Below are 24591 nucleotides of genomic sequence, written 5' to 3'. Positions count from 1 at the left end.
GCACAAATCTGGAGGTGGCAGTGGTCCACCTCATAGGAGGGCAAGGCAGACAACCACAAGCTCCACCACCTTGTCCCTGACCACCACCACCAACGGCACCACCCTCCAGTCCCGCAGGACCATTATCACCACCACCTAGAGCCTGAGCAACAGCACCAGTAGCACCACCCACACGAGCCACACCACCACCACCACCACTAGGCAGACCCAGGCCCGAGGTAGCAGGAACAACACCCTGACCAGCAAGTAGCTGACCAGCACTAGCAAACCTAGCAGCAGCAAAACTAAAGAACACGTCCTCCTCAGCCATTAGCCTAGATAACCAATAGCATAGATTGCACCACAAACCATTAAGTACCAGACATATCATAGGTTAGGTCATTGCAACCCTTGTGTCCCCAGAGCAATAGCAAATTAACAGGCAGCAGGGAAAACATCAAAGTAACAAGAAGGTGATGAAAACAAAATAGCAACAGCAAATGTGCAAAAACAAACAGAATTTAAACAATAGCAGATGTAGGGAGAAAGCAAATTAAATTAAGTACAGTTGATTTCTCAGCAAGTTCCAGCCAACATCACATCACTGCCACACCATGGTTCCTTACAGTTCCACTAAAGCACACAAAACACTACACCCTAGAAGACCCCTTGTTCTGCCACATAGCTAAAGCCCACTCATCCCTCTTAGCACCCTAGGCCCTAGCTTCCTGTGACATGGCTGCATGAGTGAGTGCATGCTGTGTTTGTGAGGGTGTTGGGGAGAAATCCTCACGTGGGACAACTTCATCTATCCTAAACCTCAAGATCCAATTATGCAAAATACAACAAGCAATGACAATCTTAACTTGAGAGGGGTATGGATGGTATGGCTTATTGTCTAGCATTCAAAACTTGCCCTTAAGAGCCCCAAATACCCTCTCAACTGTTGTGCGGAGGGATGAGTGTGTTAGGTTGAACAGTTCATTAGCATCACTTGGGGTTCTTCTACCCTCGAACTCGGACATGTGGTACCTAATAGCCCAATACGGAGGAAGGAATCCAGGCTGCAAAGCGTAGCCAGCATCAGCAAGGTAGAATTTCCCTACACATGAATATATTTATGGTACATGAGCTACCTAGTGGAAGAAAATAAAATAACTTGTGCCTGTAACAAGCTGGGTGGACAATGTACCTTATGTCACCCTCAGCCCATCATCCTACTCTAACGCATCAGCTAGGATCAACGCATCATGAGCTGATCCTTCCCACCCAGCAAGGACATAGGTGAACCTCATGTCGAAATCAACAGTAGCTAGCACATCCTGTGTTGTGCTGCTCTTATGGCCTCTAAAAGAAGGCTGCATCTAAAATGGCACTCTAGCAAGAAGGTGGGTGTCATCAATAGCTCCAATGCAGTCCTAGGAGAATTAACATGCATGCATCAGTGTACCATGTATTGTGTAAATAAAAGTGCAGCAACAACGTACAATACAAACTACCCAAGTATCTTGAAGTATGGGTTCCATCTCTAGCTCCCAAGTATGTTGTACTCTAGGAGGTGCCTCTCCCTAAACAAGTTAACCAACTAAAAGAAAGGAGCCTTACGCATCCTTAGCATGCTTACAGATTCAACCTCTGTGCAGTTATTGTCGGATTTAGTAGTCCGGCAGTCCAGGGGTTACCCAAGTGGTAGATTTATAGGCAGTGAGGATTGCGAGATCAAGAACTCGAAGGTAATCACGGGAACACGAAGGTTTAGACAGGTTCGAACCTCTGGAGAGTAATACCCTACGTCTTGTGTTTTACTGGTTTGTATTCTTTGCGCGGGTGCAAAGAATAGATTGAATGCCCTTGGGAGGCGCCATTGGCCGCCTTATATAGGCTGACGACCTAAGGTTACAAGTCGGTTTGAATCTAATTTAGTCGGTTGTTACATGGAAAGCAACCCGAGTCGGATTACAACAAGTATGCCGCAATATTCGGACTGATTTGAATCGTCCGACCTCCTTAACTTGTGCTCCAAGTATCTTCACGTCCTGGGCCCGCACGTTCTGGTTGGGCGAGCCTACTTGCCAGGGCTGGCCAGTATCCTGGTCAGTGGGGACCCATGGGGTACCCATATCCCTCAGTTATATATCTTATCTAGGTTTGCCTGCCTCTCAACATCGACCACTGCCCTAGGAACCCAAACATAGTTCTCTTCTTCATCTGAATCAGACCTGTCCCTCCTAAGCTTAGTGTATAGAAATGCAATGCATACAACAAGAGCAGAAGTTTCAGAAGCCATCTTGGCATAGTAGTCATGCGACTCCATCTACATTATGGCATGTTAATAAATAAATTTTAGAACTTGAGTACTGAAATGGAACTAAAGGCATCCTAAGGTATGGCAGCATACAACAGCATGGCAACAGAGGGGTCATTGCCTTGGCTGCTACCAAAGTAGCCTCTCTCAACACATCATCGACCAAAAACACCCAACAAATAAGTCAACATGTCGAACAGGTATCACTGCCTTGGCTGCTACCAAAGTAGCCTCCCAGAGGCTTCTCCTGAACACATCATCCTTCAAAACCAGCCAGCATACAAGGAAACAGGTCCAACAGGTATCATTACCCTGGCAGCTATGAAAAGTAGCCTCCCAGAGGCTCCTCCTCAACATCATCAAACAAATAAAACCTCACAACAGGATCATTGCCACAGCCGCTACCCAAGGTAGCCTCCTAGAGGCTCATTATTTCACAGAACAACCATATTAGCCCTGGGCAGGCTCCTCGTCATCAACACAGACCGACATTAGAGACTGGTCCATGGCAACAAGTCCACATCCACGCGGTAACTACACATGAATGGTAAATAACCTCATGAATCGACTGTAAACAACAAGCCAAGGCATAGAAGCCAGGACAGTGCATCAAATAGACATGCATATCCGGTGAGGATACCCCACTAACCGCACAAAGAAACCGTAATATCAGATCCATTCCGCGGGAACCCTAACCCAAGGGATTCCACCCAACAAATCGTAAAAGATCGAACAACAATACGAAGACTCCATCGTAGGAGACCCTACCCCATCGCAAACAAGATGAACCTCCACCCTAACTGCAAGAAGATAGTGGATCCGAGCCTAACCCGAGGGATTCCACCCAACAAATCATAAAATATCGAACAACAATACAAAGACTCCATCGTAGGAGACCCTACCCCATCGCAAACAAGATGAACAGCCACCCTAACTGCAAGAGGATAGTGGATCCGGGCCTAACCTGAGGGATTCCACCCAACAAATCATAAAAGATCAAACAACAATACGAAGACTCCATCGTAGGAGACCCTACCCCATCGCAAATAAGATCAAAAGCCACCCTAACTGCAAGAGGATAGTAGATCCGGGCCTAACCCGAGGAATTCCACCCAACAAATTGTAAAAGATCAAACAACAATACGAAGACTCCATCGTAGGAAACCCTACCCCATCGCAAACAAGATGAACCTCCACCCTAACTGCAAGAGGATAGTGGATTCGGGCCATACCTCCATGAAGATGAAGACGACCGTCGTGGGGAAGATGAGGAAGTAGCGCGTGCCAGTGGATGAGCTGAGGGACACCTGGAACAGCAAGTAGATGACGCAGATCTGCTTGGTGCAGAGCAAGAAGTAGGTCACGCCGGGGACGAAGATGTTGCTCAAGTTGCCGGGGACGAAGAGGTAGCAGATCTGCTTGGTGATGAAGACGAAGCACGGATCCAGTGTTCGTTGCTAACAGAGACCCCGCGCTCACCGGTGAAGAAGTACCCGCACTCGCCGGTGAAAAAGTACCCGTGGCCGCCAGTGCAGCGACCATGGATGCCTCCGTATCAGGTGCCCCGCCACCAGTCATGCTGCCACCTCCGCCCTAAAGTCGTCGAGATGAGAGGAGAGGAGTGGAGGAGTCAAGTGCGAAAGGAAGAAAGGAGAGAGGAGTGGAGGAGTCGGTGGAGGCAGCGCGTCTGTGGGGTGAAGGGCGACGCGCCCTGGAGGCCACCGCTATATGCCAGAGGTGGTAACCCTAGCCGGCCCAAATAATGGTGCCAGGCCGCGTCCGTCTCCCGCGCTTCCCTCCGCGTGCGTGAAAACACGCTCGTGCGGGCCTGCACCATGTGAAATGGTCGACTTTTGCGTTCCACACGGTGTAAGCTGGCGGACCGTTTTTACACCGCGCGGGTCTAGCCCGAGAAGCCCTCCACGCTAGCAAACATAGCTGGTTGCAACCAGCTGGGCCAACCTTCGTCCGGGCTGCCAAACGCGCCCTTGTTGAACGCACCGGCAGGCTGGATTCTTGGACCGAAGCTGAAGGAACCGGAAAAAAAAAGCACCCCACCGCTTTCTGATGAGCCGGTGAAATGGAAAACTTTTCTGGAACGTGCTTTGCGTCCCGCTGTATCTTGGTTACGAGCCAACGGGTTCAGGTTAGTCGGTGGGAAAGCACAACAACGATTATGGTGGAGCTAGCGAAAACGCCTTGTACGGCAGCAGCTAAACAAATCCTTTGACCCAGGACACAAGGCAAACCAACCATCATCTCCATGTGTACGTGTTTATGCTAATTGCACATCTACAGACTACAGTGAACAATGGGCAGTGGGCACAGTGTCACTGTCTGGCTGCTCTCGTGTTCACCTAACCCCACCAATTCCCACAAGTACAGCCAGATCTATCTCTGCTTCATCAAAGCAGGTGGTTCTGCTTCTGCACCTGCGTGATGCTCACTCTTGCTACAATCCTGAATGTTCACTCCTACTGTTGCTCTACATGTCTAGAAGAAAATACAGTAGAATTCAGTCATTCACTCATGCTGCCGTCTAGCCAGTTTCAAATGATGAGTTTCTTTGCGAGGAAATCGTAGAAATCGAGACGAACAGACCACCTGAATCAAAGAACCCAACCCCGCTCTGGTCGTGGTGCCGAGAATATCGAGACAAGCGCATCGAGGTATACTCTCCTGTAGTCCTGTCCTCACGTGGCCACGTTGCTCCGTGCGCGAAGCCACCAGCAGCCTGCGACGCGCCGACGCCCGGGCGCTCGGCTCTGCTGCCGCGTAGCAGTAGCATCCCAAAAGGCAGCTCATCTGGCGTTGGTTGGAGCCCGAGGATCGGCGGCCTGAGCTCCCAGTCCGCCTCCGGCATCCCGGATCCGCGGCGGAACTTCCGGGGTCTCCCACCCACACGCCGCTTTCCCGGGGCCGGGACTCCGGGAGCGAGGAGGAGCGTTTCGTCGGCGCGGTCGGCGTCGGAGGGTACACTTACCTCGATAAATCTGCGCGTCCTTCTCCGGCAGATGCGAGGTTTTGCTCGGTAAAGGTGTATTCTTGGCTTCCTTCCCCGGCTTAGCAATGGCATCTTTTACTTGGCATAAGCAGACAAGTGCCGGTCATGCTGTTGCTGCTCTGAATCGTGAATCCGGTTTGCATTTTGCATTGCCTGGTAATCATTGTTCGACTGTTGAATTCGAACAGTCGGGGCAAACTTGGAGCTTAAAATTGAATTCTACTTGCTTTTCGCATCGACTAGTTATGTTCCAAGAATTTGTTCAAGCGGAAAGGTGGGGCGGCTAGTCTTGCGGAGCATAACACATATCTGGTTTGTGATTTTGCCTTCTAGGTAGGAGACGAAACATGGAGGTGAGGCTCCTGCTCCTGCTTGCGCTCATCTGTCTGCATGCTGCTCCTCGTTGGGCTTCGGCTCAGCAGCCGGAGGAGGCGACGGTTATAGTTAAAGGCTCGACTAGGATCGCTGAGACGGATGAGAGCTACGTCTGTGCTACAATTGACTGGTGGCCGCCGGAGAAGTGCAACTACAATCAGTGTCCATGGGGCCAGTCTTCGATTCTGAATTTGGTATGTTATTTTTCTTCTCTTGTTATTGGTGGGTTATAGATATTGCTGCTTGAACTAACTTTTCATCATGCCATCAACGGGTCCATTCAGGATTTGGATCACCCATTTCTGGCTCAAGCTATTCAAGGTAGGCCCTTGGAGTTACATCCAGTGGTTGCTGGTTCCATATTTTTTGTCCCTCGTAACTTTAATAAGGACCTACTCCCTCCATCCCACAAAGACTGTTCGTTTAGAAAATTTTAGACAAGATAGTAGCAATGCTAAAAGTCAAAGTACCCCTAATAACTCTTCTTAATTGGATGGATTGCCGAGTCGAATTAATTATGCATGCACGCTTGCAGTAATTGTCGGACCTATTAGCCTTCCTTATTTAGCGAGTCTGGCTCGAGCATCGATGGTGAGAGTAAATGATCGATTCGTTAACTGGGCTAGAAGGTATTATGATAACCTTTGTTGGATTGTCCGAAAGTTATATGGACACTCTTTGTGGGACGAGTTTTGAAGGCTAAACGAACAGTCTTTGCGGGATGGAGGGAGTAGTAGGCAGGTAGATGGCCGGTTAATTTGCCCCATGTCTCAAACAGTCTTATTTAATTGTTTCTGCAGCATTTGACAATTTGAGGATTAGGTTGGGAGGCTCGTTGCAAGACAGAGTTGTTTATGATGTGGGAGCAGAAAGTCCATGCACCCCGTTCAGAAATATGTCCAATGGCTTGTTTGGTTTCTCAGTTGGTTGCCTTAGTATGGATAGGTGGGACAAACTGAATGATTTATTCCAGAAAACAGGGTGAGACTTCTAATTTTAATCTTCATTCTGTTACCGCTACTGTGAGAACTTAAATATAGCCAGCATAGCTTTTCCAGATGTTAACATTTGAGCCTGCATATTGTGTGTTTCGGGTTTTGACAGTGTATGGATTTTGTGGGTTCAGCACTCAGCAGGTAGTTGAGAAAAATAGGTAGAACTCTAGAAGCTATCCATTTTTACACATCTTTGGGAGTTCTAATTTGTAGCAGATACTGTAAGATATGATAAGTTCAATATATCAATGTAACTGCATGTGCATGGCATGTTAATACATGGGCATCTGCATAAAGATTTGTCATCCCCCCCCCCCCCCCCCCCTCTTCTAATGGACCTTTCAATTCCCTCTTGTTTTCTTAGCATCTTATATAAGGTTTTATCATGCTGAAACAAGCTAATGGGTGAGCAAACATCTACCTGCAGAGCAATTGTGACATTTGGTGTGAATGCACTCTACGGGAGGTACAACGTTAGACGTTCCATCTGGGCAGGCAAATGGAACTCCACAAACGCATATGATTTTGTAAAATACACAATCTCAAAGGGATACCCAGTTGGCTCATGGGAATTCGGTACTACTATATTTTTTTTTCCTACTGAAACCTTTTGTTTTACTCCTTATGCTCCAAGATAAGGAAAGTTTCGAGTTCTGATGCATGCAGTAAGGGATGAGACAGTTTGAGAACTACAGTTTTTACTTTGGCTCTTGTTTTTTCAGGCAATGAGCTGAGTGGGCATGGAATCGGAGCAAAAGTTGATGCTAAACTTTACGGAAAGGATGTAATTGAATTTAAATCCATCCTTCAGCAATTGTATAAGGCACCACTGTCCCAGCCACTCCTGTTAGCCCCTGGAGGATTTTTTGATCAACAGTGGTATTCTCAGCTACTTCAGACTTCAGGCCATGGTGTTGTTAATGCCTTGACTCACCATGTATATAATCTTGGTGGAGGTATGTGATTTATGGTTTTGACTCTAATCTCGTCCAAATAGTCCTGTTTCGGTGTTCCAAAACCATTTCAGAGCCCTTTTGCTTATTCTGAGTGTATCTGTATAGGACATTTTTTAGGCAAAACTGTACTTAACAAAAATCCGTATATAATAAAAATTATTTTGTAATTTTTTACTTAATGCTATGATTTGATAAGCTGCCAAATGATAGGTTACTTAATGCTTCTGTTATTTCAAAGGCACGCCGTTTTAATTTAATTTCTTCCTTTTGTGATATAAATTACTCATGAAGAGTGAAGGAAAAGCTGCATACCGTCATAAGAAGGGGGGAAATATGCTACTCTTTCGAGCTTTTATCTTAAATAGCATGGCATTACTTAGGAGACATAGTATTGATCACTTATATCCAGTCAGAAATATAGCTGCAATGTTAGGCAGGCATTCTTGTTTTATCATCAGCAATGCTAACTTATGTAGTCAATAGACAATGCATCAACAACGACACTTCATTTTCAGGGGATGATGTTCATCTTATAAGGAAGATCTTGGATCCAAAGTACCTAGATCGTGCTGAAGATACTTATAGAGACATGCAACTTACCATCCAAAGGCATGGAACATGGACTTCTGCTTGGGTCAGTGAAAGTGGTGGTGTATTTAACAATGGTGGCCCGCTGGTTTCAAATACATTCATCAACAGCATCTGGTCAGCTCTTATTCCTTGTAATGGTTGACACAAGCATACTCTGTTGCTGGGATCCAGTATGATGTGCTAGTTTTTAATGAACTTTTTTATACATGCAGGTATCTAGATCAGCTTGGAATGGCATCTAAGTATAATACAAAAGTGTTCTGCCGGCAGACTCTCATCGGTGGCAACTACGGTCTGCTTGACACACAAACTTTTCTGCCAAATCCTGATTACTACAGGCAAGGCTACAGTTATGAAATTCTACAAGATGATTTAGTTTGGTTTGATATATATTTTGACCACTTCTTTTGTTATCAGTGCTCTATTATGGCATCGGCTAATGGGCAATGGAGTTCTTTCAATTGATAGCATTGCACCACGTAGGTTGCGTGCTTATGCTCATTGTAGAAGACAACAGGTATGAGCTGCACCTTTTTGTAAATTGGCCATATGCCTTTTCAAGTGAATTGCTTGAGGAGTTACAAAGATTCTGGACTATATTACTAAAGCTTAATTGCTATGGTTACTTTTGTTAACTACTAGATAACCAATTTCATCTTCTGAGAGTTTGTTCCACGGAGATGTCAGCTTATGTGTAGTTTTCAGTCTGCTAGATTTCCCATTCTAAACATGCTTACTTCAAAATGCAGCAAGGCATCACTCTTCTCTTGATCAACCTAAGCAACACTACTGGATACAACGTCACTCTCCAGAATGACATCAACATCGGTAAAAGACCCGACCTCGAGAAGCGCAGTTCTTTCTCTCACAGGCTCCGGAAAGCCGTTTCATGGCTGGGAAGTAAGGCATCAAGCGACACGAAGAAGAGGGAGGAGTATCATCTGACCCCCAAGGACGGGGATGTCCAGAGCAAGACAATGCTGCTCAACGGCGTCCAGTTGGAACTGGGAGATGATGGCAGTGTTCCAGCTATGAATCCAGTGCTTGCTGCCGTTGATTCGCCAGTGTACCTAGCACCAACATCAATCGCCTTCATAGTTTTACCCGAGTTTGAGGCTAAGGCCTGTTCTTAAGCTTACTCTTGAAATAAAGATTTTTTTTTGCTGCAGTTTGCCTTGAATGTCATCGGCATTTTGTGATAGAAATTGCACGACGCGTGACTTTTTTTTTCCGAATCATCCAGTACAAACGCTCACAAACACGCACGCATCCCTACAAATACGAACACACATACATGCAATCCTATTCCTATGAGCACCTCCGAATGACTGAGCCGGCAAAGTTCTAACACATGCAATCCTATTCCTATGAGCACCTCCGAATGACTGAGCCGGCAAAGTTTCTTGTGTTAGAACCTGCACATCAGGATTTGAGTCCTCGACTCGGTACTGATGCTCGCATTTTCATGAATTTATTTTAAGATTTAACCAGCAATATTCTTTCGGTGGTAGGCGACGTGGCTGTCGACAGCGAGACGTAAGTGTTGACGAAACCGTCGATAGCGAGACGTAAGTGGTGACTTCGTCAATCTTAACGCACGACGTGTGACTTAACACATTGCACGCTGAGCCCTCAGAGGCTACAGCCCACAAATTGACCGTGGGCCGAGCCCACGACCGTTGACCGGGCTCTGTTTGGTATTCGCCCACGCTTCACGCTTGCCACGCCCACCCGCCCAAGCTTCCAGGAGAGAAAGGAATCAATTGGCAACTCATAGCTCAGCGAATTGGCAATGAGTCCCGGCAAAACGTTATTGTCACAACGGACGCGAAGGCATCTGACACCGGCAATCTACAAGCTGCCGGTACCCGATAGGCAACTGAGAATCGCGTTCCTCGTTACCGTCCTCTCTCGATAGGCTCAACCATGTGAGTGACGTAAAGTTTGTTCGGCGATTTCTATCAGAGCTCAGCTCAAATACTCTTGAAAGAATTATCTGCACATTTTTAATATGTCAACAATTGTAACAATATCCTGTAGGTTACTCACAAACAACGGCATCTCTACTACAATCATCTCCAACCTACCAAACCAATCACAAAAACTACCAGAACAAAATTTCAATGACTCGAGTGTATCCAAGTAAAAAGAATTAAATGGATGGATGGAAAGCATATAAACTTGCGCCCTCATAATATCCGCCTCCTTTCTTCATCATGATCAACCAATCGTTCAATCTTCTAGCCCTTCTGTGTTATTCTGCGACGAAGGATCAGCCCAGTCCCAGAGCTCCTTTTTGCGCAGTTACAGTATGGAAAAGAATGATGCACTCATATGATACAGATGAAAAGAATTTGTGTTCCCCTATGATACAGATGAAAACTCCATGTATTTGCATGCCGGTCGATGCAGGGGACTGTCAGTTGTATCGAATGCCGATTGCTTTCCTGATTAACCAATATATTCCTATCCGGCAGCAATCAGCCTCTCCAGCCAACAAATGAATCATGAACTATACTCCCTCACTGTGTCCAGTATTTGCTAAGTCACTCTTTGGCATACTGGGGCTCCAAAATATGGCAGTTTCTAACAAAGTCGTTGGAGTAATTTACATGCTTTGCCCAGAATGGTTGTAGGTTCTTAAAAGCAATATCTAGCCATGGCTTGCACTGGCCATTATAATGGATCACTGCAGCCCTCCTGACACTCTCAATATCTGTCTTTTCTTGGTATCCTAAGCCAAGCAGGTGCCAAGATGGATCTATTCCATGCACATGACCCCTGAACGCTATAAGCGCAGGTGGTAAAGTACCAAATTTCCAGAGAGTAAGACCAGATTTTAGATTCTGCAGAAGTGATTGAATTGAAATTATTGTAATGGCAGATAATGGCACACGTGAACAACACCAGATAGAGGAGGGGGGGTGGGGAGGGGGGGATGAAACTGAACCTTCTACATTTAGACCAGATTGTTGAATCATTTTTTTTCAATATTTTGGAACACTGGACACAAGCACAAAATATGCTTGCAAAATACCAGAACTCTTTCAATTCAGAAAAATAGTGAATGAACTACGGAATGGAGCATAAAATAAGGCTGGGAATGGAGATTCATGTAAGGGTAAAATACATTACCTCCTTCAACCAGAAATGATATGTATCCCTGATATTTGTCTTCCTCCAAGCTGCTAGATCAAAGATATTCATCCCATATGCCCAAGCACATTCATCTGGGTCAAGACTTCGAGATATCACAGGGTGAGAGAAGTTGAAATATGTCCTGAAACGCTTAGACATCACCCAGTTGTCTTCACCTCTGCAAGTTTCCACGGCTCCATTTACCTTCCCTTCGAGATTGATCTCCCAAAGGGGAGACAAGTCACGCTGAACGACAATGTCATCATCAAGGAAGACCACCTTGTTGAGGTTTGGAAAGAGCTGGTTGAATAAATGCGAATGGATCAGGTAAAAGAAACTACACCAAAAAATTCACAATGTTTCTTATAACTTGAAGCTTGCAAGGTACAGCTTGTGCAAGTCAATTATTACCAGAATTGAGGAAAATGATAACGGAAACTTAAAAAGAGAAAGTGGAATATACCAGCTTGGCACATTATAGCAGCATGCATACGTGTACAACACCACAACCGACAAGTGATAATGATGCAGAAAACTAGAAACGCATTTGATTGTCATCATTTTAATCACATATAGAAAGACAACTAAGCATGCAACTGAATAGTGGGGTGCTTAGTGTGGGGTATCTGTTCCCACAGTTTCAGCATACATCACGTGGTAATGCAGGTTGGTAACCGTTAAGGTCATTATTGACTAATTCTGCATGCTTCAGCCCATTCTAAACGGTATTGATTCTAATTAAATCAACCTGAAATATGATAGATCAAGTGTATTCAGTACATTGGAGTTAGTTCGAGTATGTCCTACTTCAATTAGTTTGAGTACGTCCTACTTCATTTAACGGTAGACTATCCCTGCCATTATCATGGAATTTGTTGATACTTAACATTGAAATGCTTGAACTGGTAAAAAAAAAACTTTAAAATACTAGAGAATACACCCACTTGTTAATATAGTTGCCTGAGCACGTTCACTAAACTATATTAATTGGAACCGCTGGTAGTAAGTGGAACAGATTGAAAGCCAAAATAGAATGTTTCTGATGGAAAGGCACCTCAGGCAAATAAATGCGGAGATGGTTCAGCAGGGATATGTATTTGGGGCTTCGAGCCTGCAGCTTTGAAGCGAGCACCCTAGGATTGTCACTTGCACTGGAAACTGTTCCATGATCTCCATGATAGTGATTTCTGACTCCGCGATGATTTTCTATAGCCTCTAGTACCGGGACATTTTCTCTTGTCAACCAATCAAACTGGTGAACACCTTTTACTTCAACTATTGCGGGTGATATAGAATTAAGAGCAAACCATGAATGCATCCCGGGATATGTTTTCTTATCAGTAATAACATGAAAGACTACTTTCTCAGGCACTGAGGAGGATCGTACAGTTGAGCTGACAACAACTGAAGCAGCAAGAATGTTATCACTGGCTAGAATATAATGCTGGAAGGAATTATCAGAGAGCAAAGGTAACAGTTCCGGTGGTGGCAACTGTTTCCGTGCATGAGCATTTGAGGAGTATTCATCAGTAAGGCGCAGAGACAAGCAATGGATTCCTTTGGGAATAGCAGTTGCAGCATAATGTTTATACAGCTGTTCTGCCAACCTTGACCTCTTTACCTCCTTATCCATGCTTTCCATCTGCAAGAAAAGCACATGTGTTAGAATATACATGTTGAAGAAACAACACAATGCACTAAAGCACCTTATGAGTAGTAAGAGCCAAAGTTCAATATTGCATTAAGCGGTGTACAACAAGAATGATCAGTATGCTGAAAAAGATTATCCATATAAAAGGTAACTTTTGAAATGGTAAATATATACCAATACTCATGTTATTTATACCAGAAATGGTGTAGACTCACGCAATTGTCAAATACTTCTAACTCTGCTCTTTTAGCGAATCATAATTGCACTTCTATTTTTATCAAAAAAGCAGAGCTCACATCATTCCTTCAGAGAACATATTAGAATAAAACAAGTGTGTCTTTATAGTTTTACAAAGCAAAACATATAATGCCACGGTATCTATATCGTCACAGAATAGGGTGGAGTTCCCATGCACATGCCATTCTTGTACAACTGAAATGGTTTTTGTGATGTGTATTTAGTAGCCCCAAATATGATATCGACTATGTGTCCCAAAAGCAATATACATACATATCATATTTGGGGCAACCAAATAAACATCAAAACTAATTCAGTTTTAGATATTGCTGATGTAAAGGCAAAAGCATATGCAACATTGCAACTTTTTAAATTCAACTGCAACAGTGCGAGATTAAACAAGGGAAGTTAGTTCCATACCGTAGCTTTCAACCTAACAGCAAATGTCCTAGCATCATAATGGTTATCCTTCATCTCCAAAAGAAAATCCCTGAATGATTCTGGTAACTTTTCATTGGAAGGGAATTCCTCATTGTTAACTTGATCAAAAATTCTGTACAGATCTTGCACCAGCCTCTGTTCACATTGAGTAAGAATGACAAATAAATCTTTCTTCACCTTTAAGAAAACCAGTGAAACAAAGAGTAACAAAGATTAACTTACTGTAGAATCACCCCCCTGCCTACCCAGGAAACTAGGCCCTATTCGCCTCCCCAAGCAATCTGCAAAACAGGATTACAAATGTTACAGCAACTCACGCTACAAGCCCTAAAATGCAGAGTCAGTTCCGTATACAGAAACTAGCTAAGCATAATAAAAGCACCCATGGGACAGGGGGGATACCTACAGCAAGCGGTGAAAAGAACTATATAACACCACTAACATGCCAAAAGACCTATGACGCATGAACAAAAACAATTGTCTAGTTGTATCAGCAACTCACAGAAAACCATATACCTACAAGCCTACTAGATAGCTTATTACAATACAAATCTTACACACACAAAATGAGACAATTCGCACATACCACAGAGCCTATTAGGCTAAGATCAAGTTGCAGGTGCTATTATGTCACGCCTTATACATCAAGGGCAAACTTAAGCGCCAAGTCCCAAACTGTTTTTGTTCAGGCTATTAGTAAAAAAAATACCCATGGCATATGAAGGTTAAGATACTTCAAGTACCAAAACTGAAATTCCAAAAAAAATATTGCGCAAAATCTAGGTTTTGTTCCAGTATAATTCCTATAAGCCATGGTGCTGAAGTGTAGCACTTTTACCTAATTTAATAAGTTGGGCAAGTGCATCAAGGGTTTAGTTATATCCCTGTATACATCCTTCATCCCCAATAATCAGAAAGGCACAGATTTTGGAGTCCAGTTGACCAGGTACGCAGCTCGATTGGTATGGTTTCTACTACAGTCATATATACCCATCCTTCACGCCCCAATGGTCAGCTGGGAAGAATTGATAGCAGGTTTCAGGGATCAGTCATAGCATAGTTTCTTCTGTCTTGGAAGATTCAGCTCAAACTACAATAAGAAACTTTCCGAAGCCAACGGTAAAGTTGATAGCACTAAATGCAGTCCCCCAATCTAACCAAAGTGATGGCTTAAAACTATAGCATACGAATGCCACATTTCGGCCAATGCCAGGAAATTACATGCCTAAGATCCACATATTTACCTACCTGGAAACTGAATCATAAACCCAAATAGTCAACTCTCTTCATTTCAGTTCAAAACAGGACATCAAGCAAATGAGATCGCCCAGACCTGATACCTTGAATCTCAAGCTCGTTGGCGAACAAATCACACGTTCTCGGCAGGGAATCTAGACCAGAACCATTTCTACATTACCACATTCCCACCGACACCACGAAATCCTACGCGCAAAGGAGCTGAGATCCAAGCTTTGCCTCCCCAAACGCACCAAATCAACAACTCAACCCCCCACGACCAAACCCAACGAAAAACGCCGCGGGATCGCGCCCCGTCGATCTTACCGATGGAGGAGCACTTGCTTCCGCCGGCCTCGAGCGCGGGGACGGCGGCGAGGATGAAGGCGAAGGGCAGGAGGCAGCCGAGCGCCACGACGGCCGGGAACGCGACCGCGCGCCAGTACCAGCCGGCGCCCCAGCCCCCTCCCCCTCCGCGGCGGCCCGGCCCGAGCGGCGGCGGCGGCGGCGGGGGCGGCTGCGGCGCGACGCGCACCTTCATGGAGTCGACGACGCCATTGCTGCTGGAGATGGTGATGCTGCGCATGCTCGGCGAGATCCGCAGCTGCATCCTCCCCCTCCCCGTCCCCCGCCGACGGGAGCTCCGACTCCGGCGGCCTAGGGTTCCGGCGACGGCGGCGGCGAGGCGGTGGCATTGGGCAGAGACATGCTGATCGCGCGGGTGATACTAATAGGGAAGAAAGAGAGGAAAATAATGGAAAGGAATTACAATGCGCGTCGCCGCGTGCGAGGAGTGCAAATACGGCGCGGCGCGGGGGGCTATCGGCGAAATCCGCAGGGGATTTTGGGGCAGAGGATTTGGGGATTTCTCTTCCGGGAGGCGGGCGGCTAGGCGATGGCCGGCTATGGGTTGCTTGCCTGCCTCTCCCCTTCCTCTTCCGTCCGGGAGGAGAAAGAAGAGAGAGAGAGAGCAGGGGGGATTTTGTTTGGTTCTTATATTTTTCTCTCTCTCCCTTCTTTTTCCTTTCTATAAATATGCTTTTATTTTTGCTTTTAAGATCTTCTGTAAAATTATTAGGTATCACCGTGCATCCTTTCATTGTACCATTGTACAATGTTCTATAAATAATTGAAAAAAAATGCATAGCAATAGTGGGGTGTGTATCAATATTAGTTGATACTAATGATCAAACTAACATTGTAAGCAACAAGTGAAACAACTCATAATCTTTTATTTTTAACTTTGTCGAGTATTTTTTTTTACACTGTAACATAATATTTCACCAAAACAACGCACGATGGGGTTATACGTGTGAATGAAGTACACGCCATCTCCATGATCGGACTGTGTCAACCTTTTGAAGTCCGAACGTTTTGTAGCGCGAGCTTCTTGGAAGGCCAGGAAAGAAGAAAAGCTAGGCCGAGAAGAAGCGGAGTCCCCAGAAGAGACGAAACCAACGGAGGCATCGCGTGAGCAGGTGGAACTACACAATCAAAGCTTTGGAGCTGTCAAATTGACTCACCTGACAGCGATTCCTCATCGACCAGAGAAGAAAGAAACGCTCGTATATATTGCGCGGCTATTAATTTCTGCGTAAATGATCCTTTTATTCTTCTTCTTCTTCTTTTTTCTGTGTCGTGCAGAAACATGTCCATCAGTGCTAAAAATGCGATGGTTGTTGAGAGAAAGAAACAAAAAAAAAAACACGCTGTGGATTTCTGCACCGACAGAATTTTGCCCCAGTTGAACGGCCTGGAAGAGCTCAGGTTGACCTGTAAAACCAGCTCCGCAGCTCGCATCGATCGAGGCTTCCAATTGACATGCGAAGGGAACTTGTGAGGCCTTGTTTAGTTGGCTAAATTGGAAGATACAAAATTACTGTGCTAGCACTGTAGCACACTGTAGCGTTTCGTTTGTATTTGTGAATTATTGTCCAAATATTGACTAATTAGGCTCAAAAGATTCGTCTCGCAAAGTACAACAAAACTGTGCAATTAGTTTTTAATTCCGTTTACATTTAGTACTCCATGCATGTCCCGCAAGTTTGATGTGATGGGGAATCTTCTTTTTGCATAGTGTCAAAGTTGGGAGTTGGGGATAACTAAACATGGCCTGAGTTTGACTTGTGCAGGGTCTTATGCATTTTACCACTGAGAGATTTGACCAGTAACTGATGTTTAAGTGTTTAACCGTACAAGTACCTGCTTTGCTCCGTCATCAAGGTAGAAGATTGAGGTTGCACCTGCACAAGGTTGACCAAAGCTGTACTAGCCAGTACTACGCTGTGCTTAAGAAGACAAAAAATAACCCTAGTACATTATTGGCTGGGAAATCTACTGCTCCCTTGCACTAAAAGTCCAAATGTCTTGCTTCAATTCAATGGCAAAAAAAAAAAAGTTTTTTCTTGTGAATAATCCTTCTATAAAAAGGCGGATGAGTAGAACCATGGAAGCAAGATTCTACAGATTGACATGGATGTCTCCTCTCAGTGCTGACCGCAGCTGTTGTGCTTGTGCAAACGTGCAGTGCAGGTGTTAGTGCCCACCCATGCAAATACAAGATGGTCCAGGCCTGCATGCCTCTGTAGTCTGTAGAGTGGCGCCTACATGACTACACGTCTACGTCTACTTTCGGAGGAAAAAAAATTATAGAGTGAGGCAGATATTTTCAATGCACTTGATAAAAAAAATGCACTGATGCAGCTAGTCGCTGTAATATTTAAAAATTTTAGAATATTAAATTGAGTGAAATTTCAAAAATTTAAAACTTTTTGTTTGAATTGTGTGCTCATTTAAAAATGGAAGATAAATTCTACTCTCTTCTAAAATTTCCCTAATAAATTAAATCTCAATTTAATTTTAGAACTTATGTGCTAGTTTGATTTGGCTCTTTTTGATTTTTGTTGTATTTCAAAAAAGAGTATGTTTGAATTTTGAATCTAATTCAAAATTCAAACTATATATAAATAAAAACAAAACCTAACCTAACATCTAACCTACCCTGGCCGGCCCGAAGCCAAACCAGCCTGACCCGCTCTAACCTTCCCTCACCCGCGTGCAGCCCAGCAGGCCGGACTGGCCCAACCAACCCGCCAGGCCACCGCTCTCTCTCCCTCCCTCTCTTTTCCCTCACCGTCAAGTGGAGACATGTGCCCTCACCGTCAACTGGAGCCCGCCTGTCAGCCGGCCATGTTGCCCCTTCTTCCACCTCGCAAGCAGGGGTACCTAGATCGGCAGCTCAGAACCATCATCAATAGCCAACAATCAGGCTACACAACACCCAAGCGCAGAGCATGATATACAACACCCAAAACAAGACGTAGGGTATTACGCTGCTCTAGCGGTCCGAACCTGTATAAATCTGTATCTTGTGTCCTCGCTTTTACCTTCGAGTTTCAGATCCAACAATTCCCCACCAACCAATCTACTACCTTGGGATACCCCTAGGTAGGTTGCCGGGAATAAAACACCAACACACCGGCCGCGTCCGCGCTAGCGCGCACTATCACGGCCGTGCGCGCGCCCGTGACCCTTCCCCCGCGCCTTCGCTTTCGCGCTAGCAGCCTTAGATGTTCGCCACGCCACCTTGCCTTGCCGCCACCGCATCTCAGCCGCCCGCTCACCGGCGCCGCACCCCCCAAACCCTATCCCTAGCCGCGCCCCGCACCGCTACATAAGGAGGCAGAGCCCCGACCTCTCGCCATCCATACAGGGTTTTCCTATGCCGCTGCCATGCTCGCCCGAGAGGAGAGAAGGGAAGGAAAAGGAAGAGGAGGAGAAGGGAGGAGAAGAGGAAGGGAGGTCGTGCCGGAAGGAAGAGGAGGTCACCGCCGTGGGAAGGAGTCGGAGCCGCCGTCCATTGGAGCAGCTGCCGCTGGAGCGAAGCCAAGGACGCGTCGCCACCATCGTCGTACCGTGAATCACCACCGATCCGACCACGCTCTACTCCTCCGTCCTATCGTGAGCACCACCGCTCCCTCTTCTCTCCACTTTGGCACCCCTGTCTGGCCTTCGAGCCGCTGTCGCCTTGACCGCCGCCGCTTGCCATCATCGTTGTGCTGCCGGCCTTCGTGCCGTGCTTCTTGCGCAGGTGATGCCGCCGTCGTCCAAGCAGTCGTACCCTCGCCACGGCCCTGGAACCCTAGGACGCCAAGCGCGTGGCCGGTCATGCCGTGAGCATGGAGCTTCCCTGCACCGCGCACAGGCGCAGCCTCGCCACGGCGAAAGGCAGAGCGTTGGTTGGGCATAGCCATGCCACGCCACCTACAGCGCCGCCTGTAGCCTCGTCACGCTGCGCTGCCCGCCACGACGTCACTCCATGCCATGACATCGTGGGCGCGGTCACCACGCGCCCTTAGCCGCGATGCCACGCACCCGCCTCGCCGCTGCCCGTAGCTGCGCCAGCCAAACACGCCTCATGCTCGGCTACACGAGCGTGGCGCACGGGATCCGATCGGCACAACGTATTTCGGGCTAACCCTGTGCGACCACGCGTGTGCCACGTGGCCATGCCATGTAGGATAGGTTGGCCACGTGGAGCCACGTAGTGCTGATGTGCCATGGGCCAGGCCCACACATGGGGCCCACTAACCAATGGGGCCCATTGACCAGAGGGGCCCAACGACTGACCGGGTCAACGTTGATCGGTGGGGCTCAGTTGATCGTTGACCATGTCAGTGGGGCCCAGTTAACCATTACTGGGTCAACACTGACGTCAGCCGACACGTGGCACCCTCCATGCTGCCACGTGGTGCAACTAGGAGCTGACACGTGTCACCCTAATTAATGTTTTCCCTAAATTAAATAGATTGTTTAATCTTTAAAAATTATAACTAATTCAATTGAACTCCAAAAAATATGAAACCAGTTGCATCTAAGTTTGTAAAATCGAGCCTGTGCTGTTTGTAGCTAGTTTGATGTTATTTGGATCTTCTAAATTTAGCTTTCTTAGAGTTTTTGCCTAGATGTAATGCTGGTTAATTTATATTGCGCCGTATCTCATTTTGTTCAGACTCGAGCTATGACCCGGAAGACTCTCAAGACCCCGACTACACCGAGGAGGATCCTGACGACTGTGGACAAGGTGTCATGTCAGTCCCAATCATATAGATCCTATGAATGCTTATTTGCTAGCGCTTTATTTATGGTGCTTAGATGATGATTGACTACATAGCCCATGATTCTAGCTATGCCTTGATAATTGTTTACCCTGTTTTCCTTGTTACCTACCTGTGGGCTAGCTAAAGACTCCTAGATAGTGCACCTTACTTATATTCATATACATGATTTTGAGTTATGGATGGGCATATGCCATGATTTTGGTGATGAGATTCCTTGTACACTCTCGTGTGTATTTTAGATGAGTGTGGTTCCTTGGCGTGTTTTGGCAGGAGTGAGCCGTAGTTGGTACTGAGGAGTGCCTTGCCAGGAGAGAGCATTCTGGACTCTCTCCACCCTCCTGTGCGTGTGGCGGGTACCTTGTTTGATATTGAGGAGCAAGTGGTGTACTTGTACGTTGCAGGTGCTTCGGCACATACTTTGTAGAGTTGAGTGTTTGCTCTCGGTCCCTAAGGACCGAATCAGTTTACCACCAGTCACAGTATCTCTTTACGTACATACCGTTCACCTTGTTATGGGTGTGGTTCAGTCCGAGACTAGTGGTGGATAGCGCTCAGCCTGTAGGCGGATTGGAGGATCAGTGTAAGGAGTTCAAGGCGTTGACTTGCTCCGACTGACTGCACCCCGGTGAGGGTAGGTTTCATAGCTTCAAGGTCTTCAACTGGTGATGGCGTGCCCTGCAGTTGAGGATAGTTCCAGACTCGAGGAAACGGGAGAGTGCTAGCCACCTACTAGGGCTCCAGCCGTTAGGTGGGGTTTGGACGGTTGATTCTTGTTCAGGCTTCATCCATGCGGGTACAGTTGTACAACCTCTGCAGAGTGTGTAAGCCTATAGCTATAGTCCGTGTCCACTGGTTATGGACAGTGTTGTTGACTACCACTACTTCTGACTAGACTTATATTATTCTTCTACCTCCCCTTTTTGAGATAGACCGGCGTTTGCCATTGAGATGTAAGGGGATGGAGCTCTCACATCGCCTAGAGTATTTAGGTGTTGCATTCTTGGGTAAAGGATCTGGTGATTTGTGACGACTTCCTTGTTGAGAGGTGTTGACCTCGGAGATGGTATTGCTTGATGCAACTTTGATCGCTGCTGCATAAACCTCTACAACCATATATAGGTTTATCCATGCATATAGTAATATTTTCCCATTTTCTTGGTTTGCTACTTTTGGGAGTTGACATGGCCTATCCGCTTCTTGGGTAGATGGTGCCTTTTCAGGGTCGGAGCCCGACTACGATTCGACAACGACGAATGGAAAGATTAGGGATGGTCCCTCGCTCAAGTCGCCTCTAGAGACGTTGTTTGCCACGCTACATGTTTCCGTTGCGTAGATGCTTTACCTTTCATGATTCAGTTCTGATGGACTTGTACCGGCATGAGTCGAAGTGTTGTATTCGATATTTATGATATTGTTACTCTATTGCTATTCTATATTTCTGTGTTGGTTTATATTTGTATTATTTGAGACAGGGATTCGTACGTGATAACTTTTCTGGAACTATCATGGAGATACATAGGCTTAAATTCTCGAAAATGGGAATTCGGGTCGTTTCGGTGGCCATGCAGAGTTGATGGGTGCAAGCTACAAGGTGCATGTTCCTCCGTTTCCTAGCACTCAGATCTGGCTTCTCACCAGATTGCCGAGCTAACCACGTGCCCGCGGCATAAAATAAAGCGCCGCTCGCCTTCTTTATTACCGCTGATGGCACCCCCCTGCACGCAGTTTGCAGTATTCTGTTGCTTTCTGGCTTCTAGCCTTGTGCCGGCTCTCGATCGATTCATTATACAATTAGTTCATCCCGATGGCGAACCTCTACCCGGTTAATCGTAATGTAATGTGGTCTCTACCCTACTTAGTGGTAAAGTGTGCTTACTGGAGTAAGTGAACGAGGTCCCGGTGGTTGAGCAGATCTGTGCTGGGGACTTGGGTCCCTTGCTTTCAGTGACCTTTTTAATCTGGTTCTTTTGTTGGGAAATTAAACAACCAATCAAGAAAATGGAGTGGTGTAGTAGTGACATGGAGTGAATTCAATATGCTTCCTTGTCCGAGGGGACGCCGCCGGCCGTTTGGTTCGGTGGAGGTGGTTTCGGTGGCCTTGGGTTGGTGCCTGGTCTTGCCAGCCACTGATGACTGACTAGAAGGAAGCAGGGACACTAGACCTGAAGATAAGCAGACTTGACATGGTGTCTGTTCACGTCAGAAGAAACCTTGATTATTTGCTGATTAGTACATAAATTCTTTTTTAACTAGGACCATTCTCCAATGTCGAAACCACTCCATGATCCAAACCTACCATACGTCCATACCTCGTACCTTTTTTCGACGAACACCAAACCTCATACCTCGAAGCCCGTCCTCAGAGGGAATGGCGGTCCGGTTACGCAGAGAAAATGTCCCTGATTTCTCATGCCCAGAGCAATGTCCAAACGGGGGTATCGTATCTTACCACCAGATTCTGATGACGCTGGGGCTCATGACTCGCATCACAGCGGCCGGGCCAGCCGGCCATGGAGAGTTGGCTGGTGGTGTTTGGTGACAAGAAAACAAGCGCAAAGCTGCCGCGTGCTCCGGCCCCCAGGCGACCCCATGCACGCATCGCTCGTCCCCATCCAGCCATCCCCACGCAGACCCAGCGGCAAAGCTTTGGCCTGGCCTGTGCGCGCTCTGTGTGACTCGTCGCAGAGACTGGGAGAAACAAGTGAAAAAACAATGTTGGATTGAGCTGGTCCCTCGGCCTGCAGCCGTGGCAACCATATCCAACAGGCGCATACACAGTCCCGCCAGTCGCCACTGCGTGCATTCAGCATTTCAAAAGTTTCTTCCGTACCTCTGATTCTTCAGGAAATGTAGATTATAGAGGCCAAAATGGCTGGTGTTTCAGACTTTTGATTCATGTTCAATCCAGGAAACATGAGCTCATAATCCTAGGAAGCACCACTCGCCAATCCGTGTCGGCAAACCTAACCCTCCGACATTTCCCTGAACTCTGTAGATCACCTGTCTGTCTGTGATGTATGCATCGTCTCACGACTCTTACTAGTTACTAGCTAGCATACAGTGTGAAACAGTTGTGTTTTCTGCTGTAGCATTTTTACTATCTTCCAGAACTTTTTTACTGCTAAAATAAAGCTACAAGTGTGATGAAGCAGCTAGCTAAGGTCCTGTACTCCTGATTCCTGAGGAAAGGGAAGCCTCAGGAGAGAGCAGACTGCTGTAGATCACAAGCCCCAGCCACGGTAGTCGGTAGTCTGACATTAGTTGGCTTAGGGTTTTGTTCATATTTTGAAGGGAGGATTAGCCGTGTATGTCATGTCGAGCATGCCACTGCCATCACAATGATGGTTGTCCTCCATGTGCCTTGGGCAGCTCCATGCCTGAGACAACTCTTTTGATCCGGCAGAAAAGATAGCACTGGATTTGCGAGGGGACTGGAGAACTGGACCATAGGGTGGATGGTGACACTTCATGTGGCTAATGAAAAAACTGAATGGAAATGTTTTGCTAATGCAAAAAGATCAAGAATACCAATACAGCCATCACCATAGACTGGGCTGCTTAGCATATCCAGAGTTCAGGGAGCACTGACAGAAACTCGTATGGTACAGCAATAATAATGGGCTCCAAAACGTAGGGTGCACATTTGGCATCATCCTAGGGTTTGTGCCAAGATTCAGTTTGTACATGATAACGCGATTTTATCATACGATGCCTTCAGTATCTTATCTATTGAGGAATCAACATTTGCAAATTGCAACTGTGGCGGCTTCGATCCGGACATGGATTTCCGAGATGCATCCAATTTCTTGAGATGCACCAATCTTGATACTACTGTGTGAATTCAGAAGGAAACGCAGGAGACAAAAAAAGCAGCATGGACCACTAACAACAAAGGTAATATCGCTAAAGTAATAAATGGTGTAGGAAATGCATGTGACCTTGACAGTATTCTTTGCTGCAGCAATCATCCAATCAGACTGTGCAGCATATGAACAGCTGGATCTTCTGCGCCCAGGTTTCTAGTAGGAGACATAGTGCTGTGTGCACCACAAAACGCCCAAGTTTCTCACTTCAGTTATCTTTCTCAACTGCTGAACTGCATGCATAACCTCCTGAGCGTTAACCCAACTTTTCTGTTTAGAAATGAAGGGCACGTCTGGAATGCAGTGATTTCGCATGAATTTTGGCCAAGTTGTACTAGAAACAAATCCACTATAGTAACATCGGCAAGCAATTCCCGTCTTCTCAACATGGCAAAAATGGGAAGGGAATGGGATGCTCAGCATTTTAAAGAGCTGTGACTCGAGTGCCCCCTTTCTTGTTGGGTAGATCCAGCCTGGTATTAGCAGATTCCCCTCCCCACATGTCCACGCTTTCAAGTATTGATGGCACCAAATTTGGTTCCAAAAAGGCCAGATCATATCCAGTTGTGTATCATTGGCCACTGGTTGAACAGGATTGTCGGTGCCAATGCAATGCGCTGGCGTTACATCTGAAGAGCATCGCCATCACACAGCAAAGATACAGGGTAAACAGTACAACACTACAACCTGTACACTCATC

General features: G+C 46.3%; 2 protein-coding genes across 4 annotated transcripts; one reads left to right on the top strand and one right to left on the bottom strand.

The window, feature by feature from the left end:
* The first annotated feature begins 4673 nt into the window (after positions 1 to 4673).
* LOC117839915 (heparanase-like protein 2) lies at positions 4674 to 9373 on the top strand. 3 transcript variants are annotated; one of them, XM_034720353.2, is made up of 10 exons: positions 4674 to 5315; positions 5622 to 5857; positions 5948 to 5984; positions 6464 to 6644; positions 7086 to 7234; positions 7381 to 7614; positions 8130 to 8319; positions 8418 to 8543; positions 8623 to 8722; positions 8955 to 9373. In XM_034720353.2, the coding sequence occupies exons 2-10, from the start codon at positions 5636 to 5638 to the stop codon at positions 9336 to 9338; spliced, it is 1623 nt and encodes a 540-aa protein (XP_034576244.1). In that variant the 5' UTR covers positions 4674 to 5315; positions 5622 to 5635; the 3' UTR covers positions 9339 to 9373. The 3 variants fall into 3 exon arrangements, with proteins under 3 accessions (XP_034576244.1, XP_034576243.1, XP_034576242.1); XM_034720352.2 differs by having other exon boundaries at positions 4674 to 5321; XM_034720351.2 differs by lacking the exon at positions 4674 to 5315 and adding an exon at positions 5333 to 5444.
* Positions 9374 to 10183: 810 nt separating this feature from the next.
* LOC117839917 (probable galacturonosyltransferase 14) lies at positions 10184 to 15867 on the bottom strand. Its single transcript, XM_034720354.2, has 6 exons — positions 15236 to 15867; positions 13895 to 13953; positions 13652 to 13807; positions 12398 to 12985; positions 11341 to 11643; positions 10184 to 11051 (listed from the first exon to the last, which is right to left on the bottom strand). The coding sequence occupies exons 1-6, from the start codon at positions 15516 to 15518 to the stop codon at positions 10752 to 10754; spliced, it is 1689 nt and encodes a 562-aa protein (XP_034576245.1). The 5' UTR covers positions 15519 to 15867; the 3' UTR covers positions 10184 to 10751.
* Positions 15868 to 24591: the final 8724 nt, after the last annotated feature.

The sequence above is a fragment of the Setaria viridis genome, chromosome 9 (genome assembly GCF_005286985.2).
Source record: "Setaria viridis chromosome 9, Setaria_viridis_v4.0, whole genome shotgun sequence".
In the NCBI taxonomy this organism is placed as follows: Eukaryota; Viridiplantae; Streptophyta; class Magnoliopsida; order Poales; family Poaceae; genus Setaria; species Setaria viridis.
This window is presented reverse-complemented; position numbering and strand designations above follow the sequence as displayed.